General features: G+C 41.2%; 1 protein-coding gene across 1 annotated transcript; it reads right to left on the bottom strand.

The window, feature by feature from the left end:
- Positions 1-444: 444 nt before the first annotated feature.
- TSPAN3 (tetraspanin 3) lies at positions 445-21,980 on the bottom strand. Its single transcript, XM_058033528.1, has 7 exons — positions 21,836-21,980; positions 10,982-11,173; positions 9,892-9,966; positions 6,386-6,487; positions 5,911-6,063; positions 5,588-5,671; positions 445-1,393 (listed from the first exon to the last, which is right to left on the bottom strand). The coding sequence occupies exons 1-7, from the start codon at positions 21,896-21,898 to the stop codon at positions 1,301-1,303; spliced, it is 762 nt and encodes a 253-aa protein (XP_057889511.1). The 5' UTR covers positions 21,899-21,980; the 3' UTR covers positions 445-1,300.
- Between the last annotated feature and the right edge of the window lie 498 nt (positions 21,981-22,478).

Below are 22,478 nucleotides of genomic sequence, written 5' to 3'. Positions count from 1 at the left end.
AGCATGTCTGCTTTGTACATAAGCAACTGGTAAAAATTCTGAGCATTCCTGGCTTCTGCAAAGGAGGAAGAAACTGAGGACACAAAGTAGGGCAGTGACTAAGTACCTGAATAATGCCAGACACAGTAAAACATAATTAACATACAGCAGTTACAGTAAAGCTATTCATTACCCACTGTTTGGAGGCAACAGATTCTTCCTTAATTGTATGCACAAGATGTTAACTTCCCATCAAGTTCAGCGAAGTTTGTTGTTCTGTGTTTCACTGCTATTGTTTCAAATAAAAAGAACAAACAATACAATCAGGTTTCCAGCAAACCATAAATACAGATCTATTGAAGTGAAGCCACCCAAAACTGTTGTTTTCACACAGTTTGTGTATCCAGCACACCCAGACTCCATTGGACCAAACACATTGGAATCTTAAACAGAAAACAAGACATGTTTATAGGGAGGATATACAGAGATTTATTTAATCAGGTTTATTATTTACAGTTGAGATCACTTTCACATACTACTTGGCTACTCTACATGGCTACATTGTTTCCAAACCAATTGAAGGTCTACAGTCTAACAGTTCACTCAACACATAAAACGCTCTTCATAGAAAAATGAAATATTTCATTATAGAACAGTAGTGCATACATTATACTCCTGAAAAGCCAGCTTGTATTTTAAACCACTAATGTTTGAAAGACTGGATCTCTGAAGGTCAAAATTGCAGTCACATAATCCTAAAATTGGTTAGGTTTTTTTCCCTACAATTTCTTTATATATAAAGTATACTGGACTTAAGTGTTTTTCTCTTTTTTAAAAGTGACACTGGTGAGGGGCAAGATTAAAACATTTTTTTCTTCTCAAATTAAATACAGCTGGCTTCCTTTGTACAACTTTGGCCAGAAAAGTTCCATGTAGTGAAGGTTTAAGACTTCCTCTCTCTATATATGCAAGAATCAGCCAGTTAATGCTTAGAGGTAATCTACCAAAGTAGGCACACATCCTTTGACTTTCATATCAACCAAATTACACTTAACTTGCAAATGGTTCTGAAATTAGAAAGTTTACTAGCATACTAAAACATTTAGATACATGAATAGCTGGCTAAAACAGTGAAAGTCACAGGTAATTCTATGGGTTGTGTAAAGCTGTTGTTGCCCATCACCAGTGCACAGTGCGGCTGCCCTCGTGTTTGAAAGGTGTGCTTGGAATAAGCTGGGGCAAGAAAGCTATGGAAGAAAACCTGGCCCATTCACCCTCCAGGGAACAGGGGGAAGATTGAACTGCATGTTGGAATTCTCTTCTAGGCATAGGTTCCACCAGCAATGAGCAGCTCGTAGGCAGGATCCCGACTCCTCCTACATAGAACTATACAGGCACACAACATGCCCAGAAGCTGGGGAGAAAAAACAGAGAACAAGCTTGAGAACAAGGGAAATCTTCAAGACTCAGCCTCAGCACAGACTGCCAGCATGTTTCAAGACTGGAACCAACAAATGCAACAAACCACCCTTCCTGAAAGAGCCTCCACTCCTGCTGGGAACTCCTAGGGCCACAAGCTTCAGCTTCATTTTCTTACAAGATTACCCTGGACATCTAAAACAAGACTTTTTTTTTGTCAGCCACCTGCATTCTGACTCAGTAATTCAGATTCAGATGGAAGAAACTCCTGATGTTTTTTAATGAAAGGTACAGATGTTTAGGTACCATATCTGGTATGGAAAACTCAAGTGCAACTCAAAAGCATCAGGTTAACTGCTATGATGAGAATGGGCTTTAGAAAGAGATTTCATAGAACTCTCTCTCTGTGAACACGTCATACTAACTAGAAGGCTTAGATCTAAGGCAAATAATTCACTTTTAGACATGTTAAAATTCACAGTACCACAACTGTGCTGGCATGCTTCCCATGATTTAGAGTATGATCACCCTGTGTCCACTTACAAGACTTAAACCATGTGAATAATCAGGGATACAGGGCATGGTATTTTAAAGAAGTTGCATGCATACTGAAGGTAGAATAAGACTGTACCAACTGAAAAATAGCAAGTATAGTGTTGGTAATGTTCTCTGGTTTACAATAACTGGCAATAGCTTCTAGTAAAGTGTGAGATTGCATTGATTTGGTTGTATGCATGGAAGTTTATCCACAGATGCAAATAGGACAGGAGCCTCCTGAAGTATCTCTGGATTGTAAAGCTCTGAACACAACTTCATTTCTTAAAAAGGAATCCACTCCAAAAAGACACCACAAAAAATCCCCTTGGACAGAAAGCAAACTAGAATGAGATGGGTGAGCAGACAAGTGTAGAATTTCCTCTCTGATAAAGCAAAAGCCCAGTGAAAGTAGTACTGGGACAAAAGGAGAATTACTGACCTTTTAAAAGCACAGGCCAATGCAAACATCAGATGTGTAACATGTTTTAAAACTACATGATGGTACACACATTATAGTACTTCAGTCTGCTGAAAGACTGAAAACAGAATGTTGAAGAATCCTAAATCTAAATATGCAGTGGTTAGGAAGAGGCATGATGAAATTCCAGTATGAGCTTTTTAATTTCCTGGAAAGGAACAAGCTGTAAAGATCAATGCTCTTCTTTGCTGGCAGTGCATTATCTGCTTTGGATCTATAGCAGAAACCAGCTCAGGTTTAAAAAGCATTATGGAGAGTAACACAGCATGGTACTTGAGCTGTTGTTAAAAACAGCACCTTGCTTCACTCAGGTGGTTCCAGCTCAAAGACTGACTCCTAAATATATTATCATAGAATCATGAAATGGTTTGGGCTGGGACAGACCTTCTGCAACAAGCAGGGACATCATCAGGGTGCTCAGGCTCAAACTTGTGTCAGAGCAAGAGGAACAAGTCACATGGGAGAAGGACTGGTCATGGACACAGCCCTTCTAGTGAGGAGGGAATATCTACAATGAAACCCACTTCAGTTACACTTGTAAAATGGAGAGTTATGGGAGCTGCCAGGGGCTACAGAACTCTCAAGAAGCTCACAGCCTGCAAGTACAAGAACTTCTCTGCTGTTCAAAGCCAGGATAAAATGAGAAGTGTGATGCAGAGCAACACCTCCCTCAGTCCTTTGCTAGAATTCATTCTAGCCATGTACATCAAGTGAATAAAAGTAGATCCAGCACATTTGCAGCTATTTGCACAAGGACAACCCTGTTCATTGACTCCCTCGAGATATTTAATTTATACAGTTGTGTGAAAGCTCAAACATTCAGGTACTACAGTAAAACCCCATGCAATTAACATCTGAGTTACTATTTAAACCATTTCTATCCTTTAGGAGGTCTCTGAGCATATTCCTAGAATTCACTATAAACAAAGTGACTCATATCAGTGCACTCTACAAACATTATTTATTATGTCATTTAAAAAATGCTAGCACCTCTAAACATTTCAAGGCATTTGAGTCTGTTTCTTTGGTTGCTATTTAATATTGTGAACTGCTATTTTAGACATCTGTGCTGAGGAAGGATCCATGCATCCATCCTCCTCTTCAACAGCATTCAGGGAAGTTTAAACACCTCCTGCATTCAGGAGGTTTGTTTAGTTTTTTATTAATTTTGGTTTTAATTTCCCTGCTAGCAATAACTACATTCAATCTTTCCCCAAACTAATTTTGTACAAAACCTCCCTGGCTGTATATACAGGTGCCCTTTGTAAATGATCACCAGCCACAAAAGCTGTGTCTCCACTCCCTTTCAGTTTGCCTCCTAGCTATTAATAGTTCTGTGCTGTCACTGTGGCTGGGACCAGGGAATTATTGCACACTGGAAGATCCCCATGGTAACTGAAACATGAACATACCAAAAATTGCTTCTATGCAGAAAAGACTAAGTTGTTAATAAATTTCAAGCCTTGCAAAAATACTCCTCTCAGTCTTTTAATTTTAAAGCAATTACTGAAGGTTAAATTTGTTGACTATAGGCTACCAGAAGTAATGAACTTTGAACAGCCTCATTGCATAACAAAATAATCTGTTCAGAGGGGACTGTGCAGCCAGCAAAGGGAAGGTAGCAAAATTCACAAATGTAAGAAAAACAATCATTCCTCTAAGTTCACAGAGTATGACCCAAGTTGCAGCCATGTGCTGAAGTTTACAGTCTGTCTTTCTTAGCCCACAGACCATTCTGCTGAGAACTGAGCCAAGTACATACTTGAATTCTGTATGGCAAAGACAAAGATATCAGAACTTACGTCTCAAATTTCAGGAGATAAATAATAGAACATTTTGAACAGAAGGGTGCAAGCGGCCACTGCAAGCATGTCAAACTCTGGGCCAGGGCCAGAAAGGATCCTAACTGTGCTGCATTTTGGGGCAGGCCTGTTCATCAACCTGCAAACTCCAGAATTAATAATAATGCCTCCTCTTGGGATTCTCCTCAGCCAGATTCATCAGATACACTTTTTTCCTGACATAAAATTTTGTCAGAGTAACTATGGCTGTGGTAAGACATTAATTTTCAGTACACAAACACATTTCATTGTTCAAGCAGACCAAGTATTGCTTTAACAACTAAAGTTTTAAGGAAGACAATTAAAACTATACCTTCCCTTCAGGAGACTGAGCACAGATCTCATCAACTTTGAAGTTCCACAGCTGAAGTAGTCTGGGTCTGAACAGTTCAACATGACTGTATACAGTACTATGTGTACATCCTTGCAACATTGAGGCACAGAGGGAACCCTCTTTTCACAAGACTGTTTGCAAATGATTATTTACCTTCAAACATACAACCCAGCTCAAATGCTGCTTTTGAAAACAAAAGTGCTTACATGGTCAGACTTGACAGGTATGTTTTCTGAACTCAAATGCTATTAAGAGCACTAAAGTAACTTTGAAATTAGTTTTTAGGTCTCCTGGGATTCAGCATATGTACTACATTGCTCAGAGACCATAACATAGGCACAGTCTGAAAAGAATGTTATTAATGTACTAAGTGTGCCAGTTGATGAGCATTCAAAATTTCAATTTTACAAATATGATTGGGAGACAGTTCTAGTCTTTATTTTCTTCCTTAAAATGTAGTAAATACTAATATACACATTAGTTTATTTCCTCAGTTACCTTTTTATGACCAAGGAAACTGTAACAAGGTTCATGGAAGAGTGTGCAGTTTAGAGCCTCTCTGTTCAAGCCCAAAACCCAAGAAATCTTCAGGACACACAGCAAAGCTCAGTTGCACACGAGCAGAGCACACTATCAAAAACCCTGGTGTATCTCTGGGTGGTCCTGACATTATTTATACACCATGAGCCACAGTTAAGATAATGTACCTCTAAAACAGCATGAAAAATGAGCTGTTTAAAAGCTGGAAATTGTTGAGTGTTAAATGCTATCAGAGGACATTTATGATACTTAATACCTAGATAAAAGTAATTTACCATTTCCATCAGAGTGGATTACTGCATATAACACTGACTGTTCAGCTCTAACAGAATATATATCCCCTAGCAGCAGGAGGTTCTGTGTTAAAGGGTAATATCTGTATGTGCATACCTGTAGTTATCTGTACTGCAGTTTAGATCTAATCTGAAAGAAGTTAACAAACAAAGGACATTCCCTTACCTGAATAGCAGCAAATGCTAGTGCTGCCCAGATGACATACATCATGATCTCCTGAAGCTTCTTGACAACCAGAGCTTCACACCCCTGCAACAAGCAGGCTTCTTATGTATCAATCTGGCAACCATATTTAGACACACCAAAAACCCCCAAAAGCATCACACAGGGCAGAAAGATAATGTTAATACTAAAAAAAAAAGTAATTACATGAAAATTACTTACAGATTAAAAGAGGAGACAGAGAATTAATTACATCTACTTTCTGTTAAAGCAAATACACCCAAGATTTGATTTCTCCCAAGGAAAATGAATTGTGGCTGCCTTACCTCTGAATAAAGGTCCATGGGGCGGGTCAAACTGCCAGTGCAATTGCTGAGGGCTGCTTTGCAACAGCTGAGGGGCACACTGTTGTTTTTAGTTTGTTTGAACCAGATAGTATTCTCCCAGTCTGAATAGTTATGGATGCCACAGCAGCGCAGCTGGAAAATCAGACAGGTAAAGAATTCAATTCTAACTGCAATACCAGGAGGAGAAGTATATTATGTTCCATTGCAGAAAAACACTTAAGTACTACATATCTGAATACAAGCAGAGAGTGAGAGATACCTAATGATGTAAAAATACATCTCCCTCCCAGCAGTAATATTAATTTTAACAAAGCTGACGTATTTGTTGTCCATTCAGCAATTTCCTAGACTTGTCAGAGTAGAGGAAGGACATCTGCACCAGCAGCAGAGGAACAGCATCTGTGTTTTAAGGACAGGAGGGAGTGGAACACTGGCCCGTGTGTTGCTGTCTCACCTGCCTCTGTACATAGTCAATAGCACGGCTGGCGGCGTCGGGGTTGGTGCCGTTGTATCGGTTGTACACTTTCCGAATGCTGTGATCAACTTCATCCTCCACCTAGCAGGGGCAGGAAAGCAGCTGCATGAGCTCACAGCACAGGTTAGGGAACATCATTTTGCTTCCAGCTACAGCATTTCAGGAAACCAAGGTAACTCCCCATCATCTGAAATCAGCATAATTCAGAGGTACAGCTTCCTCAAGTTCCACCCTGACTTTTGCTAAGATGTTGCCAGCTTGCAGCTACACGAGAAGGAAAATCCAGGCACAGCTACCTTCCAGATTTTAGGCAAAGTAGCTTTGCACTGTCTCTCAGAACAGGAACAACTTTTCCTGTGACACTGTACAACAGATTTCATGAAGTTAAAGGCTGTCCATAAGAACATGCACTCACCTCTCTACTTCAAGGTCCCAAACCAAAACCATTATCACCATCTGGGCTAACTCATTCCCCTTGGGACTACGAGGATATTGGGATCAAAAGTTACTAAGCCATATCACCCACTCTTTGGGCTGAAGCACAGGTAAATAAATGCTCAAAGATGCCTTCTGGCTGACCCTACAGTGACCAGGCTCCCTGTTCAGCCCCAGTCTCCAGGGCTTCCCAAGGAGCAGTACATTGTGTATAGCAACATTTACTGCAATAGGTTTTAGACCTACTGTAACTGAGTCAGGATGCTGTCAAGTACATGTGTTAGAAATGGATGCCACTCAAGAACCATCACTTGTCCCCCCTAAAGGCATTCTGTGATGCCTGGTTTGGAGAAAATCTTACTAGAACCTTTAAAATACTATATATTACTGTAAAATATTACTTAAATAATACACAGTTTAGCATAGATAAACATTTCTGCAATTTTAAGATTAGTTCTGATTTGATTTTTTCTATCACATTCGACAGGAATTATGTGCAAGGAATGCAATTTTAGGACTGAGCACTAAGCATGCATATTCTTCAGATTTGCAAGCTACAGTAGGAAGGTCTTGTCAACACATCATTTCTTTAAATACTTCAATGGAAGATTTTGATGCAGCAGTAGCAGAAGCTGAATTCCAGCACCACCTCCTCCTCAAGAATGCTGCCTATTTCAAGATAGGTATGCAGAAATGCCAATTTAGCTTGCACAGGCAACTCATTTCAGACCAGTTCAAAATCAATTGTTTGATGATTTAACTAATTTGATTTACAACTCCAACTCATAACAAAACAGCTGTTCAATTTGTCATTTACATTTTAAAACAATCTATTTCAGTGCTTGTTTGTGCATCATTTGGCTTGCAGTTCAATCAGGGCAACATCATGCCTGAAAACCCTGCAAATTCCTTAAGATCCAAAGAGAAATCACAAGCTCTAGTTAACTGGCAGGTTTAGGGAACAATGAAGAGAGTGAACCCCTCCACCCAGAGGAAAAAAAACCTGCAGGTCCTCAAGCAACCAAGCCTGTTTAATCCCTACTGGCACTTCCAAAAAGTCTGACTTTTCCAGCTAAGGACCAATGCTGGAAGGCTCTGCAGCAGCTCAGCCCATCTCAGCAGGGCCTGGGCACATTTCACACAGTTCTGAAAGTTGGAATAGGATCAGCACACAGGTCTACAGAGGCATGCTGGAAAATTAAACAATTTTAAGATCAATAATGGGATCTTAAAAGAGCACAGTGCCACTTCCTTGAGGCATTATGCCCAATGTAACAACTGCTATGACTTTAATCTTGCAAGTTTGTAAGGTGAACACAAAGTACTTCTAACACGATTCAGCTACCTTTAGAAAAACAAGGCTCCCACAGATGTGTACACACCATGTCAAAAAAAAAACCAGACCAAAATTAACAAAGCATAAAGCTGACTTATTTATCCTGCAAAAATAATCAGAAGGCTAAGCAGACTTCCCCTCCCAGCTCACTGGTGATAAATTTATTTCTGTTTATTTCTGTTGCACTTAAAACATTAGTTTAAGATGCTAGATACTGTAGGGTACTAGAAAATTGCCATCTTTAGTAACAAAACCTGTCTGTCCTTTCCAAAGATTTAAGGCTCAGTTTTCAAATACTGACTTCCACAAACAGCTTAACAGACTGCCACCAAAACCAGACAACCTTCCCTCTTCTCCCAAGCTCTGGCCCTGCATTACCCACTGCAGTGAAAACTGCATGAGAGCAAACCAAAAAAAGAGAAACAACAGGAACACACAGCTGGGCAAGGCAGATCCATGCATCTGCTGTGAATACTGCTCACTGAAAAACAGCAAGTCCCTTCAAGATGGGACCGTGGAAGACAGTAAGATGACTACTGCTTAGTCCAGATCACATCCATGGTAATTCCTGCACATATTAAAGTATTCCTCTTCAAGTACTGAAACAGAAGGAAGCCATTCAGATCAACATGTAAGAGCCCATCTCCTACCCCCTGGAACTGTAGTGCTTTCCTCAGTGCCTTCTAAGGCCTACTTCCAGTATAAACTTAAGAATCCCCAGTGATCATCTCAGTTCACTGCCAAGATACCAGAAATCAAATGCAAAATATTTTGAGTTCCAGCATGGCCAGTAGAGCACTTCTGTTGAAGCAGCCTGTTCTAGGTGTCATGCACCAGGTCTGTAACACAAACACTTCAAGGTTGTCTGGTCACTGCTTGCTCCAAGCAGCCTTCCCTGGGGCCCAAAAAAAACCACCACTTTTACTTCCAAGCTGTTTCCCAATTTGTTCCAGGACAGCAGGAGAATGCAAGGAGGAGAAAATGCTGAACCTGAGTTGCTCACAAAAGGCCAAAGAAAGAGAAATGGTAGTGTAGTTCAGCTTGCTGGTAAGATATCCCTGAGTGTGCTACACTGCAAACATGCTCCATGTCACAGCTAAAATGCCTTCTCTGGTCTTTTTTTTCCCTATCATATATTATGCTGGAAGAAAAACATCTAATTTCATTTTTTCTGGTCCTGTTTCTTAATTCCATAAACAGACAGTGGGGAAAGTTGTAATTTGTTTAGCTATAATCCCTGTCAACAACCTGAGTAATGCTAGGAAGTATACATTACCACATTCAATCTATTTCATTTTATTATTATGCAGCATTAGTTTGCACACCAAAACACATGACAACACTGAAGTTGCTGCATATCAAAAAAAATATGCCCCATGTTCAAATATTGCATAGCCTCAGTCATTCACAAAGTCAAAGCATAAACAAATTAGAAGTCCATCTGGAAAAATGTAAAGAAAGGTATGAAGTACTGTGACTCCCTTCTCCTGTTTAATTGTTAATGATGTAGGTAATTTCTTGCCTAAAAGATAGCTCTCTGCATTCATGTTCTAAATTTTAAGGTACTGGTATCACAAATTAATCCACTCAGATGTCTGATTTTAATCCCTTAAACACCCATTACCACTTCTACAGAATCAAACAGTAAAGATTACACTTCTGTATTGTGGTCAGAATTCATAACAAAACATTACTGAAGCTGAGAAGTTCTTACCTTTGCTCTATAAATGTATCCAAGAACCACGACCACAACTTCGGTGATAAAAACCAGGAGCAAGATGATCACAAACTGCAAAACACAATTAAAAGTGCTTGTACAAACAGTTTCATTCTTTTGCCTAATGAAAGGCTCCATGTAGATTTTTCTATTTAAAGTTATTTTTGCTGCAAGGTTTTGATTTAACAGCTAATTTAATGCAGGCACTTAAATTGACCAAATGAGCCCAGAATTCATTCAAGAAACTTTAGTGCACAGCTTTACCAATAGGAAGCTGCCCAATCAGGCAAGTCCAGCTGTCATTAGTACTGAAAATATCATACTGCAGGTCTTTAATCAAGTGGTTCTTTCAATTTTCTTTGTTAGATAAATAGGAATGTCTCATCAGAGAGGCTACCCAGGCAGTTACTTAGAGTGGTAGATGGACTAAGGGAATGTTTCTTCAGATTAAGCTCTGTGACAACTGGAAAAGACAGCAAGCTATGTATTTGTCTTGCTGTATTTAAGAGCACTTTTAAAGAAGTCTACACAGTACTCAACAAAAGAAGCCCCAAACCCTCCTGTGGGGACAATTCGAATACAGCCTCTCCTCTTCCCTCCCTGGTTTTCAAGCCAAAATTACAATTGAAATACCTGGAAACACAGGACATAAAATACTGCCAACCAAGTGTCCCAAGTAAACCATTAAGAAAATAATCAGGCCTTATGACAACCCTCAGTTACCCTGATGCAAGACACTTAAAGCAAGAAGGCTCCTGAATCACTTCTCTCCCTCCAATTCAGCTTTTCAACCACAACAGATAAAAGTGAGATTTAAAAACTGTTATGACTTAATCATATGGTTTTACACTTTTTTAATGAGATTTACCACAGTTCTAAAAAAGATAAAACTGAGACGCCTTCTGCTGCTACAACTGTTTCATTTAACACCTTTATTCAGAACAGAAAATTGAAATAAGACATTCCTTAAAAAAATGAAGCAGATAACTTTTAAGGCCATAAAGTGAAAACTTCAAGTAGTATTTTAGGAGTTTATTAAGAGAGAAGGCAGGCAAGCACCCAGCAGGCCCAGACTCTGTGCACTCACCGTGGCCAGGCCACAGCGGCTCTCTCGGATGGTAGCGCAGCAGCCGATCAGGCCAATGATGAACAGCAGCGTCCCCACGGCGATGATGATAACAGCTGGGATTAGTGTGTACACATCTTCAAAGAAGTGATCATAGTCATCATATGTGATGAACACATAGGCTCCAACGTAGCACAGGATGCCTGCTGCTGCCTACAACAGGCACAAAAACATGGTCAGTTCCTTGGAACACCAAGCTCTTCCTTCAGGAAGGTAACAATTATTTTAACAAACACCATAAAATAGCGTTCCTCAGAAATTTTGCCCAGTTACTGTCTATGACTTACTGGTACAGTAAACTGGACATACACATTGTGAACTTTGACCTCTGCTAGGGAAAGATGAACTGCTAGAAACAAGAGCATTTCTGAAGGGTTCATAGAACTGGAAAAATCTGGTTCCAACCAGAATGCAGGGCAGAAACAAATGCAAACCACCAACTACTAAAAGGCAGAAGCAACTATCTACAGAAATGTGCCATAAACCTGTAAAATCAATGTTCTCAGAAGGATTGTTGTACAAAATGGTCCTTTTTGAACCAACAAAAAGTCAACTGAAAGTTACTGCAAATAAGCCCTGTAGGATGAAACTGCAACTACACACATTTGAACAGTAAGACACAGCTCTCACATCCATCTGCCATGACCTTGCCTCCCTTACAGTTACAAGGATCCCAACACATCAATGCCTTCCCTATCTTTTGGCTGAGCAGAGCCAGTGAAAGAGAGACAACTGTTGCTTGAGGAGCCAACTAACACACATTTATTTTTAAATACAAGGGCCTTATCAGTTTGTGCTGTACAAATGTCTTTCCTAACCACCCTCACACTTGCTGCAGAACGAAATATCAATTTGCAGTGGTGGACAATATAATCTGAATGTGTCATGACAGGCTTTTCCAATGTCCCAGCAGAAGGCTGAGCTAGAACAATGCACCCAGCAGATGCAATGGCTCAGCTATGAGCTGGGGAATTTCATTCTGCTGTGATGGGTGGTGACCCTGTTACAAACCAATCCATACCCTGGACACGAGAGCTCTCTCAGCTGGCAGGGGACACAGTGCAGCTCCAGTCTGAGGGAGAACACTGCAGGCTGCCCCCAGCCAGTGCTCCCACTCACTGCCTCACACCTACCCCCTCCCTGAAGTGAAGAGGAGGGCAGGCACACATACAGCAGCTTCCAGGAGCTGTAACACTGCAAGGCTGCATTGTGCTGGTGTACAATCAGGCTCACTCCATATTTCAGTCTAGGAGGACATAATCTAGCCCAGCTGCCTGCACAAAGCAGGCTCGACAATGAATTGAGACCAGGCTGCTCAAGACTTTGTCACAAGTCCTGGAAGCCCTCCTTGGGAAGCCTGTTCAGTGTGGCACAGAACAAGACAAGCCCCAAGACAAAAGGTATTCAGGATTTTAGCCCTGTTTGCCACTACATACCAGATGTATTGCAACATTACTGCAACTCCTTTCTATAAAACAATAGCACACAACCACTACCAGAACATTACTTCATGTATGGAATATTCCCTGCAGCACTTTGCTACAGAAACACTATGTCAAAGAGAAAGATATTAAGAGCCAGCTCAAAAGCATCATCATCTGCATGGATCTGAGCAATAAATTTGACCTCTGCACCTCTCTTTCTGCAGCAGAATTGTGTACTCTGCAGGAATCTCAAAGGCACCCAGGAGGCTCACATTCATCCAATAAAAGGTGCTATGTACATATAAGGAGAGGGAAAACTGAAAATTCAGTAACAAAGACCAAGAGCAAGACATCTTTTCCAGACAAGAGTGAACAAGCTATTGCAGAATCACCCCCTTGCACAGAAGATGCTGAAATGCTAATCCATCTGTACAAACCCTGCCATATTAGGTACAACATGGCAAAATGCAGACACACACTTTCTGTACACAAAGCAAAGATTCAAAGTAGTGTCACTGAACAATGGAATTACATTAACTGTTGCCTAGCAATGAAGCCTGTGAATGGCAGGCCAGTGATGTAATCCCCAATTTCTAAGAACTAAAATGCTTGATAGAAATATGGTATGTTACAAGGTAGCTGATGAAAACCCACAGCTGTGGATGGCATCAGGCAAAGAATATATACCACAAAGCTGAAATCAGAACCATTTGTTAACTCCTTTGTCCTTCTTTTGCTGTTATTTAATTGCCTTCCTCTTTGTTTAAGAAAAATCTGGATCATAAACTGCATAAGCACATGCATTTGAAGAATGCATGTATCTGAAGTAAAAGGAGATTAGCCTAAAAAAAAAAAATCAAATCTGTCTACAGGTGTTATCTTTCCTTCCCTACTTCAAGAAGCACATGCATTTTAACAAACATTGCTTTTGCAGCCTGTAGACAGATTAAAAGCTGCCTGCTTTGAATACTTCATCAAATCCCTTGCACACATGGTACAAGAATGACTAATCATCCATGACAGCACTTATGCTTTACTTCTGAACAAAGTCAAGGAACTGGTGTTTGTGAAACAGACACTGCCTCTGTGATAAAGTGACCATACTCCTCAGAGCTACTGCTGCTACCTCTTCAACAAGTAATCTGCAGGGGGGGAAGGTCCTGAGAGCAGAGGTGCCTGCTGGAGCTTGCACAAGGTTTAAAAGCCATGAAGATTAGAACTCCTTCCCCATGTATCACAGTTGAACACTGTTTTTGAACAGGTGCGAGACTTAGTCTGTCACAGCACAATGAAAACAGCAACACTACCAGGTTACTTACACATAAACAAGCTGGAGATGACCTCCCTTCCCTTTTCCTTTCACATCACAACCACGGGACTGTTTATTTCAGCCTGCTCTACCCCAGCACGGGAGAGATCTCAAGTGCCTTAGCTGGGATGAGAAAAGTGCTTTTGAAGCAATCCTTTTTGCTCACTTTTTGATGAATTTCTCCTACTACCTCTGGCTTGCATCACTGGAGTGTGCAAGAGGAGTGACTGGGAGTGAAACCAGGCCAGGACAGGTACAGTCCCTGTGCTGACTGCTCAGAGGTGTTCAGTCAATGGCACTGCACAGGCCCGAGGTCCCTCCCTCCTCAGAGCTCAGCAGCTCCAACAGGAGGTCTGAGCACACAGTACAGTGCCATCCACTGATATGAATAACAAACACTGACAGAGAAGACAGTTCTAACCACACAAAGTGTGCAGTTTATGTTGACCAGGGCTGCACCAGTTAAATGCACATTTATTACCTCTTGCAAACCAAGTACAAAGTTGAATACATGTGTTTCTTAAAGAAAAAAAAAAAAAACCCAAACTAACTGACTGTCCCCACCTAAAACCAAACAACCCACCTCAAACCAGCCAAAACAGTACCATGTGCTGAAGCCATCCATCTCAAAATAGGAATCACCTAAGGAACTCAAAGTCTATATAGACACAACTTAAAAAAAAAAAATCATCAAATAACCTAGATCTCAATGCTTACCATCCTGCAGAGTAAATAGAAAATCTGCAAAGTCCAACCTTGCTCAAGTCAAAGACAAATTAATATAAAGCTACTGTGTTTGCAATCATGTACTTCCTATCACTAAATGGAAGCCAAATATATGAACTGCACACAGTTCAAACAAGTCTTTGATAAACAGGGCTTGAAGGAAGAATTCTCCAACTTCATCTGCTCAATGCTCTGAATAGATGGCAGCAGTTGCTGAATCTGTGCCAGGTAACATGCATGCTCCAGGGACATGACTGGTTATTCAGCATTCACACATCCTTTTACAGTTGTCTGCATCTCACTCATGGTTCTCAGCCTAAAGCAGCACAGCCTTATTTTGGGATGAATTAACCTTTAAAAACACTGATATAAAAGTACAGTCAATGAACACAGCTCATTGCAAAAGAAGTTGTTTTACAGACACACAGACCTCTCACAGTTAGGAAAAGGATTGATTTTACTGCTTTGGCTGGAATGTCTATGGAGTTATTAAAAGCTCAACAATTATGCACAGAACTGGAGGGAAAACTGGAAGATCCAAGGACACAATGATAAGCATCACTCAACACATTCTGGGAAAGCTCAGTTAAAAATGGAGGTTCTTTGAGCAGCCTTTGGGCTGCTGTGACACAGCCTCTTAAGCTCATGGCCACTCCTCAAAGTCAACTTTCACCTCTCACAAGCCCTGAGGGCGTACAGGGCTGTACACTGGCCAGCTGCACCTTGAAACAGTTTCAAGGGTTTCGTTTGTTTTCCAAGTAGGCTGCAAACACACACCAAGAACTGTTTTCATGTTTTCAGTAATGCTCACACACTGCAGCAATTTGAAAGCCAAAACTGTGGCTACCCAGGATAATGAGTGCAAGATATTTAAACTTGTTCCACTGATCATTTATTTATCAACCATGGACACTGCAGCTTCGTTTACAAGCAAATTCTTCCTTACACTACCCTAATAATGTTACTGCCAACGAGATCTGATCAACACTACTTACATGTTCATACTTTTACTCTTCACCTTGCTATGGCATTTCTTCACTTTGGGACCCTAACAGAACACACAGCAGAAGTTCTGCATTTCTTCTGTGGTACTGTTTCAATTAACTCGGCCAAAGAATGGTATTTGTCCCTTCAGAGTCTATGTTCTATCCACTGTTTTAAGAAAAACACACTCTCTGAACAAGAAAATGAAGGTAGCAGCAAAGTACTGTATTTTAGGAGAAAACACACCTGATATTCAAGGTGTGAATGCTCCTCTTAGGCAAGAACAGTAATTTCACATTTCCTATAAAGGTGTCCTTCCTACTGCTGCCAGCTTTGCCATTGCTGATTGGTAAATGTTGATAGCAACACAGACATCACTCCAAACCAATTATTCATTTCACTATGGAATTATCTTTCAAGCATGGGATTGTTAACTGCATCCACTGATATATTCTGACACACCATCTGCATCATCTTTGATAAAAAGAACCTAAGGATAAAGTGAAAAAAAAGCTTTTTACACTAACAAACCCTCAGCTTTTCTGCCTGGATCCTGTCCTAGGACAATTTTCCCAACACATCTATTGCTTTCCTCATGTTAAATGTGGGTGTGTCTTTGTTCTCACTGCCTTTCTAACATGTTTTGTAAAAAACAAAGCACATGTCTACTCCAGGACAGATTTTTGAGAGTCTACAGTTATATCAGTTTCATCCTTTCTAGTGTTGCTTTTGTCAATGCATAGCAACTCCTGAACATTTCCTACCCACAAGCAGAACACTGGTATTGTGGTCTGTCTCCAGATTTCTGTGCTTCTTAGAACAGTACCTAAATAAATGGGGTTTTTCCACATTTCTCCATTATTTGACTTCTAGGGTATTTCAGACATTTTTGGTTCTTTCCAACACTAGAGTACTCATAACCTGATTACTGTCATAAAAAGAATGGGATGACAAAAATTTTTAAGTCTTCCTTTTAGCTTCCTGTTCTTCAAAATTTATTTCCTTAACCTCAGAGGCCCAACAGGATCTCTCTGGGGTTTATTTCTCTTATAGTCCTTTCAGCACTTCACTGCTGTGTATCTCTCTCCACTCCCCTCTCCCAAACAAACCCACACCCATACTTGATATTTCCTCTGGTTCCTGAAACTGGTGCATAACCAGTTTGGAACCCAATGGTTTCCTGACACTCTTATCTTTGTTCTCAACAGTAGGAATTTAACTTCAACACTGAGCTCTGTCTCACTAAATCTTTTGGGAGAAGAAAGACAGCAATTCCATTCAGCTCTGTAACACAGTCAAAGCTATCTTAAAGGCTTAGAAAACAAGCAAGCCCTGTAAAATCCAAGCAAGCCAGAGTGCTCTGTCTGTGCTAGCCACACTCAATTCTGCAGCTCCTGAACACCTCACATTCCAAGGCTTTTCAGGCTAAAGCAAAAGGCTGAGCTAGGCTGCTTTTGCATTCAGCATTCCATATTCCAAGTGCACGATGTGCAGCATCTGAGTATTTTACCTCTTTAGAAGCCAAGGTAACAACACAGCCATTCTTTTACACCCATTCAGTCACCAGGGCTGTAACCTGAGCTGGTGCTCTACTGTTCCCAGGTTCCTTGCTCTGCAGGAGAACAATGATGATCACTCTGTGCGTCAAAGTTCAGGTAAAGTGATATTGCAGTTTCCTTGTGCTATTCAGAGGTATCACATTTAGCTTTGCAACTTGGTTTTGTTAGGTATTAGACCTTTTCAGCTCAAGTCCAGATGCCAAAAATCCTGAAAAATCTCAGGCAAAGACCTGAAACTCATCCTGTAAAGAAACATGAATGACACCACCATGTTGCTTAAAAGCAAATCAAAGTATTTATTACTAAAATTCAGGACCTGGCCCATGTTTGCTACCTGAAAAATCGATCTTCAAATATTGTAAGAAAAATTACTCAGAGGGCACAACACTTGAGAGTTTTAAATATTTATTTTCTTAATTAAAAGAACTTTTTTTTTTAATGCACAGGATTCCAAACCATTATACAATCCTGAAGAACACACTCTCTTCATACTAATATAGCGGCAGAAGCAGAAAATGTTACATTGTTACATCCACAAGCAACCGGATGTAAACTGTTTTTTCAAAACAAAAGGCCTTTGGACAAGTAATCCCTGTGAAGTTACCTTCTGGATTATCCATCAATTACAGTCTTTGATCACCAAAGAACTCTCAAGAAATTTGTTTTGAAGTCCAGAGCAGTTACTATTTTCAAGCTCACAACAAACTGTAGAAATTACTGGGCTTATTGCTATGTGTAAAAAAGTGAACTTTAATCTTCCTTTCTACTACTAAATTTGAATTAATTTCCCCATAGCTTCATTTTATTATTTTTTTTCTACCAGAAATCCCTAAACATATTACATACATATTGACTGCTGCAGCTCCTCTAAGAAAATCCTCCATTTCCCCACACTTTGGCCACTGCATTGTGGTGAGCACAGATCTAGAAAGTATTTCTGCTCTACAATCTCTCTAAACAATCGTACCAAGAATGTTTTATACCAGCTTAGTCAAATGAACTGTCAAAGTCATGATTTCAAGCCAGCTAAATACTACAAGAACTTAAACAGTTTGCAACTACTGAGTTGCAAGTATTGTAGAAGCAGAGCTCATTCCTTTTCTCAAGAAGGACACAGAGGTGAGAGATAAAAACCTCAGCAAGCCCAGGATATCTGGCACTATTTTAGCAGAGCAGGCTGTCAAAGCACATAGATTCCTTGGGAATATAAAATAGATTCCCTTTTCTGAAGCAAGACCACATGGAACTCTGAATATTTTATCATTCTTTCCTAGGAACTAAACTAAGACTGAAAACATTTCCTTAGCATTTTTGTCTTCATCTCCTCTTCACACTGGTTTCAACTGAATTATGCAAGTCACACCATGAAGCCTTAAATTAAGTGCACAAAAATAAACACATTTGATAGCAGTCTTTAGGTATTTGTTCCAGGTAAATACATTTCTTCCTCTTTCAAAATTATGCAGACCTTAGGAGGTGTCCTGAAGAACATGCTCTTCTCAAATACCTTACAATAATTTTTTTTGCAATTAGTTATTATCTACATTTCATCAAGGTAACAAAAAACCTTGCTGATTAGGAAGATATATGCACTAGAAGTTAGATTACTTTATTTCTAAGCTGCATAGTCTTTCACATCACAATGACTTCCTATGCAATACCCCTCCTTAAAGGGCTCAGCATCCCCTAAATGAAGTCACCAGCTGAGCAAATAAATCTTGGGCAAACTTAAGGCAAAGGTCAGCTGAAGGACTGGCTTTCCTTTGCCATTAATCATATCTACCCAAAAATTAACTCTTAGAAATGAGACACTAAGAAACTACTAATCAGATCAGTACTCCCTGGTCTAAGGAGGGCCACTTTTAACTGATCCTTTGCATCCATGCATTTCTTGGTCAAGTATTTTTGACCTTCAACACTCTCTGACAATCACCCAAACTCAAGCACGTGTGCCACACAAAATTTACACTCTGCTACTCTTTATGACTACAGTCATGAGGCTGTTTTCTTACAGAACTGTATTTAAAAGGCACCATGGGCACCTACAGGAGATGCACTCAATGCTCAACACCCCTGCAAATACAACTCAAAATACCACACCAAAAATGCGGAAAGGTGAGTAAGGTCCATTCAGCTTTCTGCATGATAAACTGGTACCTGCCCTTTTAGACAGATTCCACAGCCTATCTTCATTAAGAAATAAAAATCCTGCAGTATTACCAACATGTAGGAAAGTATAGTTAATCTAAGAATTTTACACAGTAGAAAAATGCTTCACAAGACAAGAAATGACTTTTTATAGTGTCAACGAAAATTTAACAAGCAGCACAAGACTCTTCAAAGTGAGATGAACTTGGAGAATTGCAATCAGTAGCTGTAGGTGGCAAGTGGTTGTCACCTGTCGGCAAGGTCTGATCTGCCACTTTCAGACTTGAAAGAAATTTGTAAAAGTTAGAACCAAGACTTCAAAGTATAACAAGCATATCTCTATTTCTTCACAGCACCGATAATTTTCTAAATATCTCAGTCATAAGACAGATATCAAATCTCTCAGAACATTCACATCCTCCCACAAGTAAGAGGCCCACGGGGTGAGGGGGGAAGTTATAACCCACTGTGTATCACAACTTGCTGCTCCTACAGGTGACCATGAAGATACTGATAGCACACAAGACTGATATACGAAATCTTAAAGAGAGAGAGTAAATTTACAAAAGCAGCTAAAGGAGATTTCATAGTTACTTGACCAATTCTAGGCATTTGTCTAACTGCCAAGTCTCGGGAAATCCCAATGATCTAATTATCAACATTGGAACTACAGCACAACAAGCACAAGATTTCTGAAACAGCACAGAAGCACTTACACTGCCAACCAGAAGAGCACCAAATGTTGACATACACAGCTCAGTCAACAAATGAGCTATTGACTCTACCTTGTGAAAGAAAGGAACACCACTGCTTTCTGTAACTCACTTTCAGAGAGCCTTCCTTTCTACGTGCAGCTGATGAGCTGCAACGTTGTTCCAACACAAGCAACCCAGCCACTGATGTGCCAAAAACCTATCAGCACTTGCTGACTTCGTAGGCTGGAGGTGGTTTACAGAACACAAGATTGATGACATTTTAATCTGACGTGAAGTACATCTCATCTAAATACAGTCTGCCCATTTTGAATTAAGTCAAGTTTGTCTCAAAAGTAACCAAAAATTGTAAAGCACGAAGTTCAGCATTACACAAAATACCTTTGACCCCACCACTGTATGAGATGAGTAACTGCAAATTCCAACATGCAGCTAAATCACCAAATGCAGCAGACAACGAACAAAACCCATCACTAAGCTTCTGGAGCAGAGGAGAAACTGCACACGGAACTTGTGCTCATTTACTCCAAACAGAGCCTCGTTTATATCAGCAACTACACAAAAATCTGCTTCAAGGTGCCCTCAAGAAGGCAACCCACAAAAACTGTGTCCAGTCAAAAACTTTTAAGTACGACGTAGGAGTCGTCAAAGAGCTTTTAAAATGTCACTTGCAAGAATGCATGTAACAAAAAGCCACACCCAACAACGCAGATTCCAACCTTACTGCTGCACTAAGAGATTGATGTCATTACTTTAAAGATGAAGAATGGAGCCTGAGCACCTCAGCCAGAATTACAAACTTCTAATCTGCACCACTTAAGGCCAAATATGCCTCACTTTCCCTGCTCCTCTCCCAGAAGAGCTGTATAGGCAAACGCCGGTAAGAATGGACAGATATGCACTTTCCTTGACCATGAATCATTTCCAGGCACCCTTAAGGAGCATTCCTTTGTAAAAATTCAGACAAGAACAGTCATCCTGTAACGCTAGTAAGATATCTCATGACTTTCAATAGTAAATGAAGCAGCTATATATAGCTACACTTCTATGGTCCAACAGCTTGTTACCCACTATTACGTTTTTGAAGATGTAATCTCGAACAGTTGGGACAACAGATACTCTGTTCCTGGAGCTGGGATTAGAGCAGGAAAAAATGCAGTACCTAAATGCAAAAAGGGAATCCTTAAAAAACTACAAACTGTTCTTAATTATGATTTGAGAGTTACAAGCCTGTTCTGTTACAAGTTACTGTTCTAACAAGCCAATTATTACAGTGAATACAACGCCAAGCTAGAGCCTGAAAAAGGTCATTTACAGCAACCTACTGTCTGTCCCTTTTTTTGTAAGCTTTTGTCTTACTGTCACTGTAGCCGTGGCAAGTTTCAGCGATGCATACACACTACAATGCTACCGTGGCTAGTGGAATACGTTAAGTATAAATAGATAAAGAGCTGATTTTGTGTTACAGCCTCAGAAGACATCGGTGCCCACACTGAGCGCTCGGGATGTCCCGCCGCGGACAGCCCAACCCGAGATGGCCAAAAGAGCGCTACAAAACCCAAACTGGCTACACAAATTAAACTGCCAGAGACCTGAGAAGCTCAATAATGCAAGAGAGAAAAGCTACATGCGCTTACACAACAGCCTCTACCCCAGGATCCCTAATGCTCGTTAAACCTTCAAGGCCAGGTTCAGCTCCCCCCAGGCTGGAACTCGGCAGGAGGACCGTGAGGGAAGGGCAGCGCCCAGCCCCGAACCCCCTCAGCCCGCGAAGGGGCTCGGAACGCCCGTTAAACATCAAGAATTTAAATACGAACCGAGCCCGTGCGGGCCGGTGCGGGGAAGGGAGGGAGGTTTCCCGGCTCCCGAGCGAGGGCCGCAGCGCTCTCGGAGCCAGGCTCCGACCCGGAACCCCGGAGCCGCCGTCTCTGGCGAGGCGCGGCCGGACTCACCCAGAAGATGAGGTTGAGGAAGACGAGGACGGTCTTGGAGGAGGTGATGCCGCACTGCCCCATGGCGCCGCAGAGCCCCGGCCCGGCCCGGCCCCGCTCCCCTCAGCGCCGCCGCACGTGACCGCCCGGCCGCGCGGGCAGCCTAAGATGGCGGCCGCTCGCGTCACGTGGCGCCAGGGGGCGGGGGCACCTAAGATGGCGAACCGCTCCCCCTTAAAGCGGTCCCGCCCCCCGGAGCCACCGCTTGGGCAGCCCCGATAGCGCCTTATCGTGAGGGGGACGTCAGTGCTGTCCTCCAGGCTCGGAACTCAGGCAGCATGGTGTAACAAACACAGCCTCTGCTCGTTCAGCGCCTGAAGCGATAATTTTCCGACTACCTTACGGTCCTAAAGCAGGTGACAAAGAACTCTGAACATTCACATCCTCCCTCAAAAACCTGCACCGTAAAGCCGGTGACATCCTCTGGAGACCTTTGGCTCCTGAGGGAAATAAGATGCTGTTATAAATAAGAAGTTTGACTAGGCAAATATTCAAGCAGCAATCAATTTATTAATTAATATGGTAAAGTATGAGCAATACAGCGCTGGGTACAGTGGGGGAAGTTTTCCCTCCAACTGCACACCGATAGTTGAGGCTTACAGGT

The sequence above is a fragment of the Melospiza georgiana genome, chromosome 13, assembly GCF_028018845.1.
Source record: "Melospiza georgiana isolate bMelGeo1 chromosome 13, bMelGeo1.pri, whole genome shotgun sequence".
Lineage (NCBI taxonomy): Eukaryota > Metazoa > Chordata > Aves > Passeriformes > Passerellidae > Melospiza > Melospiza georgiana.
This window is presented reverse-complemented; position numbering and strand designations above follow the sequence as displayed.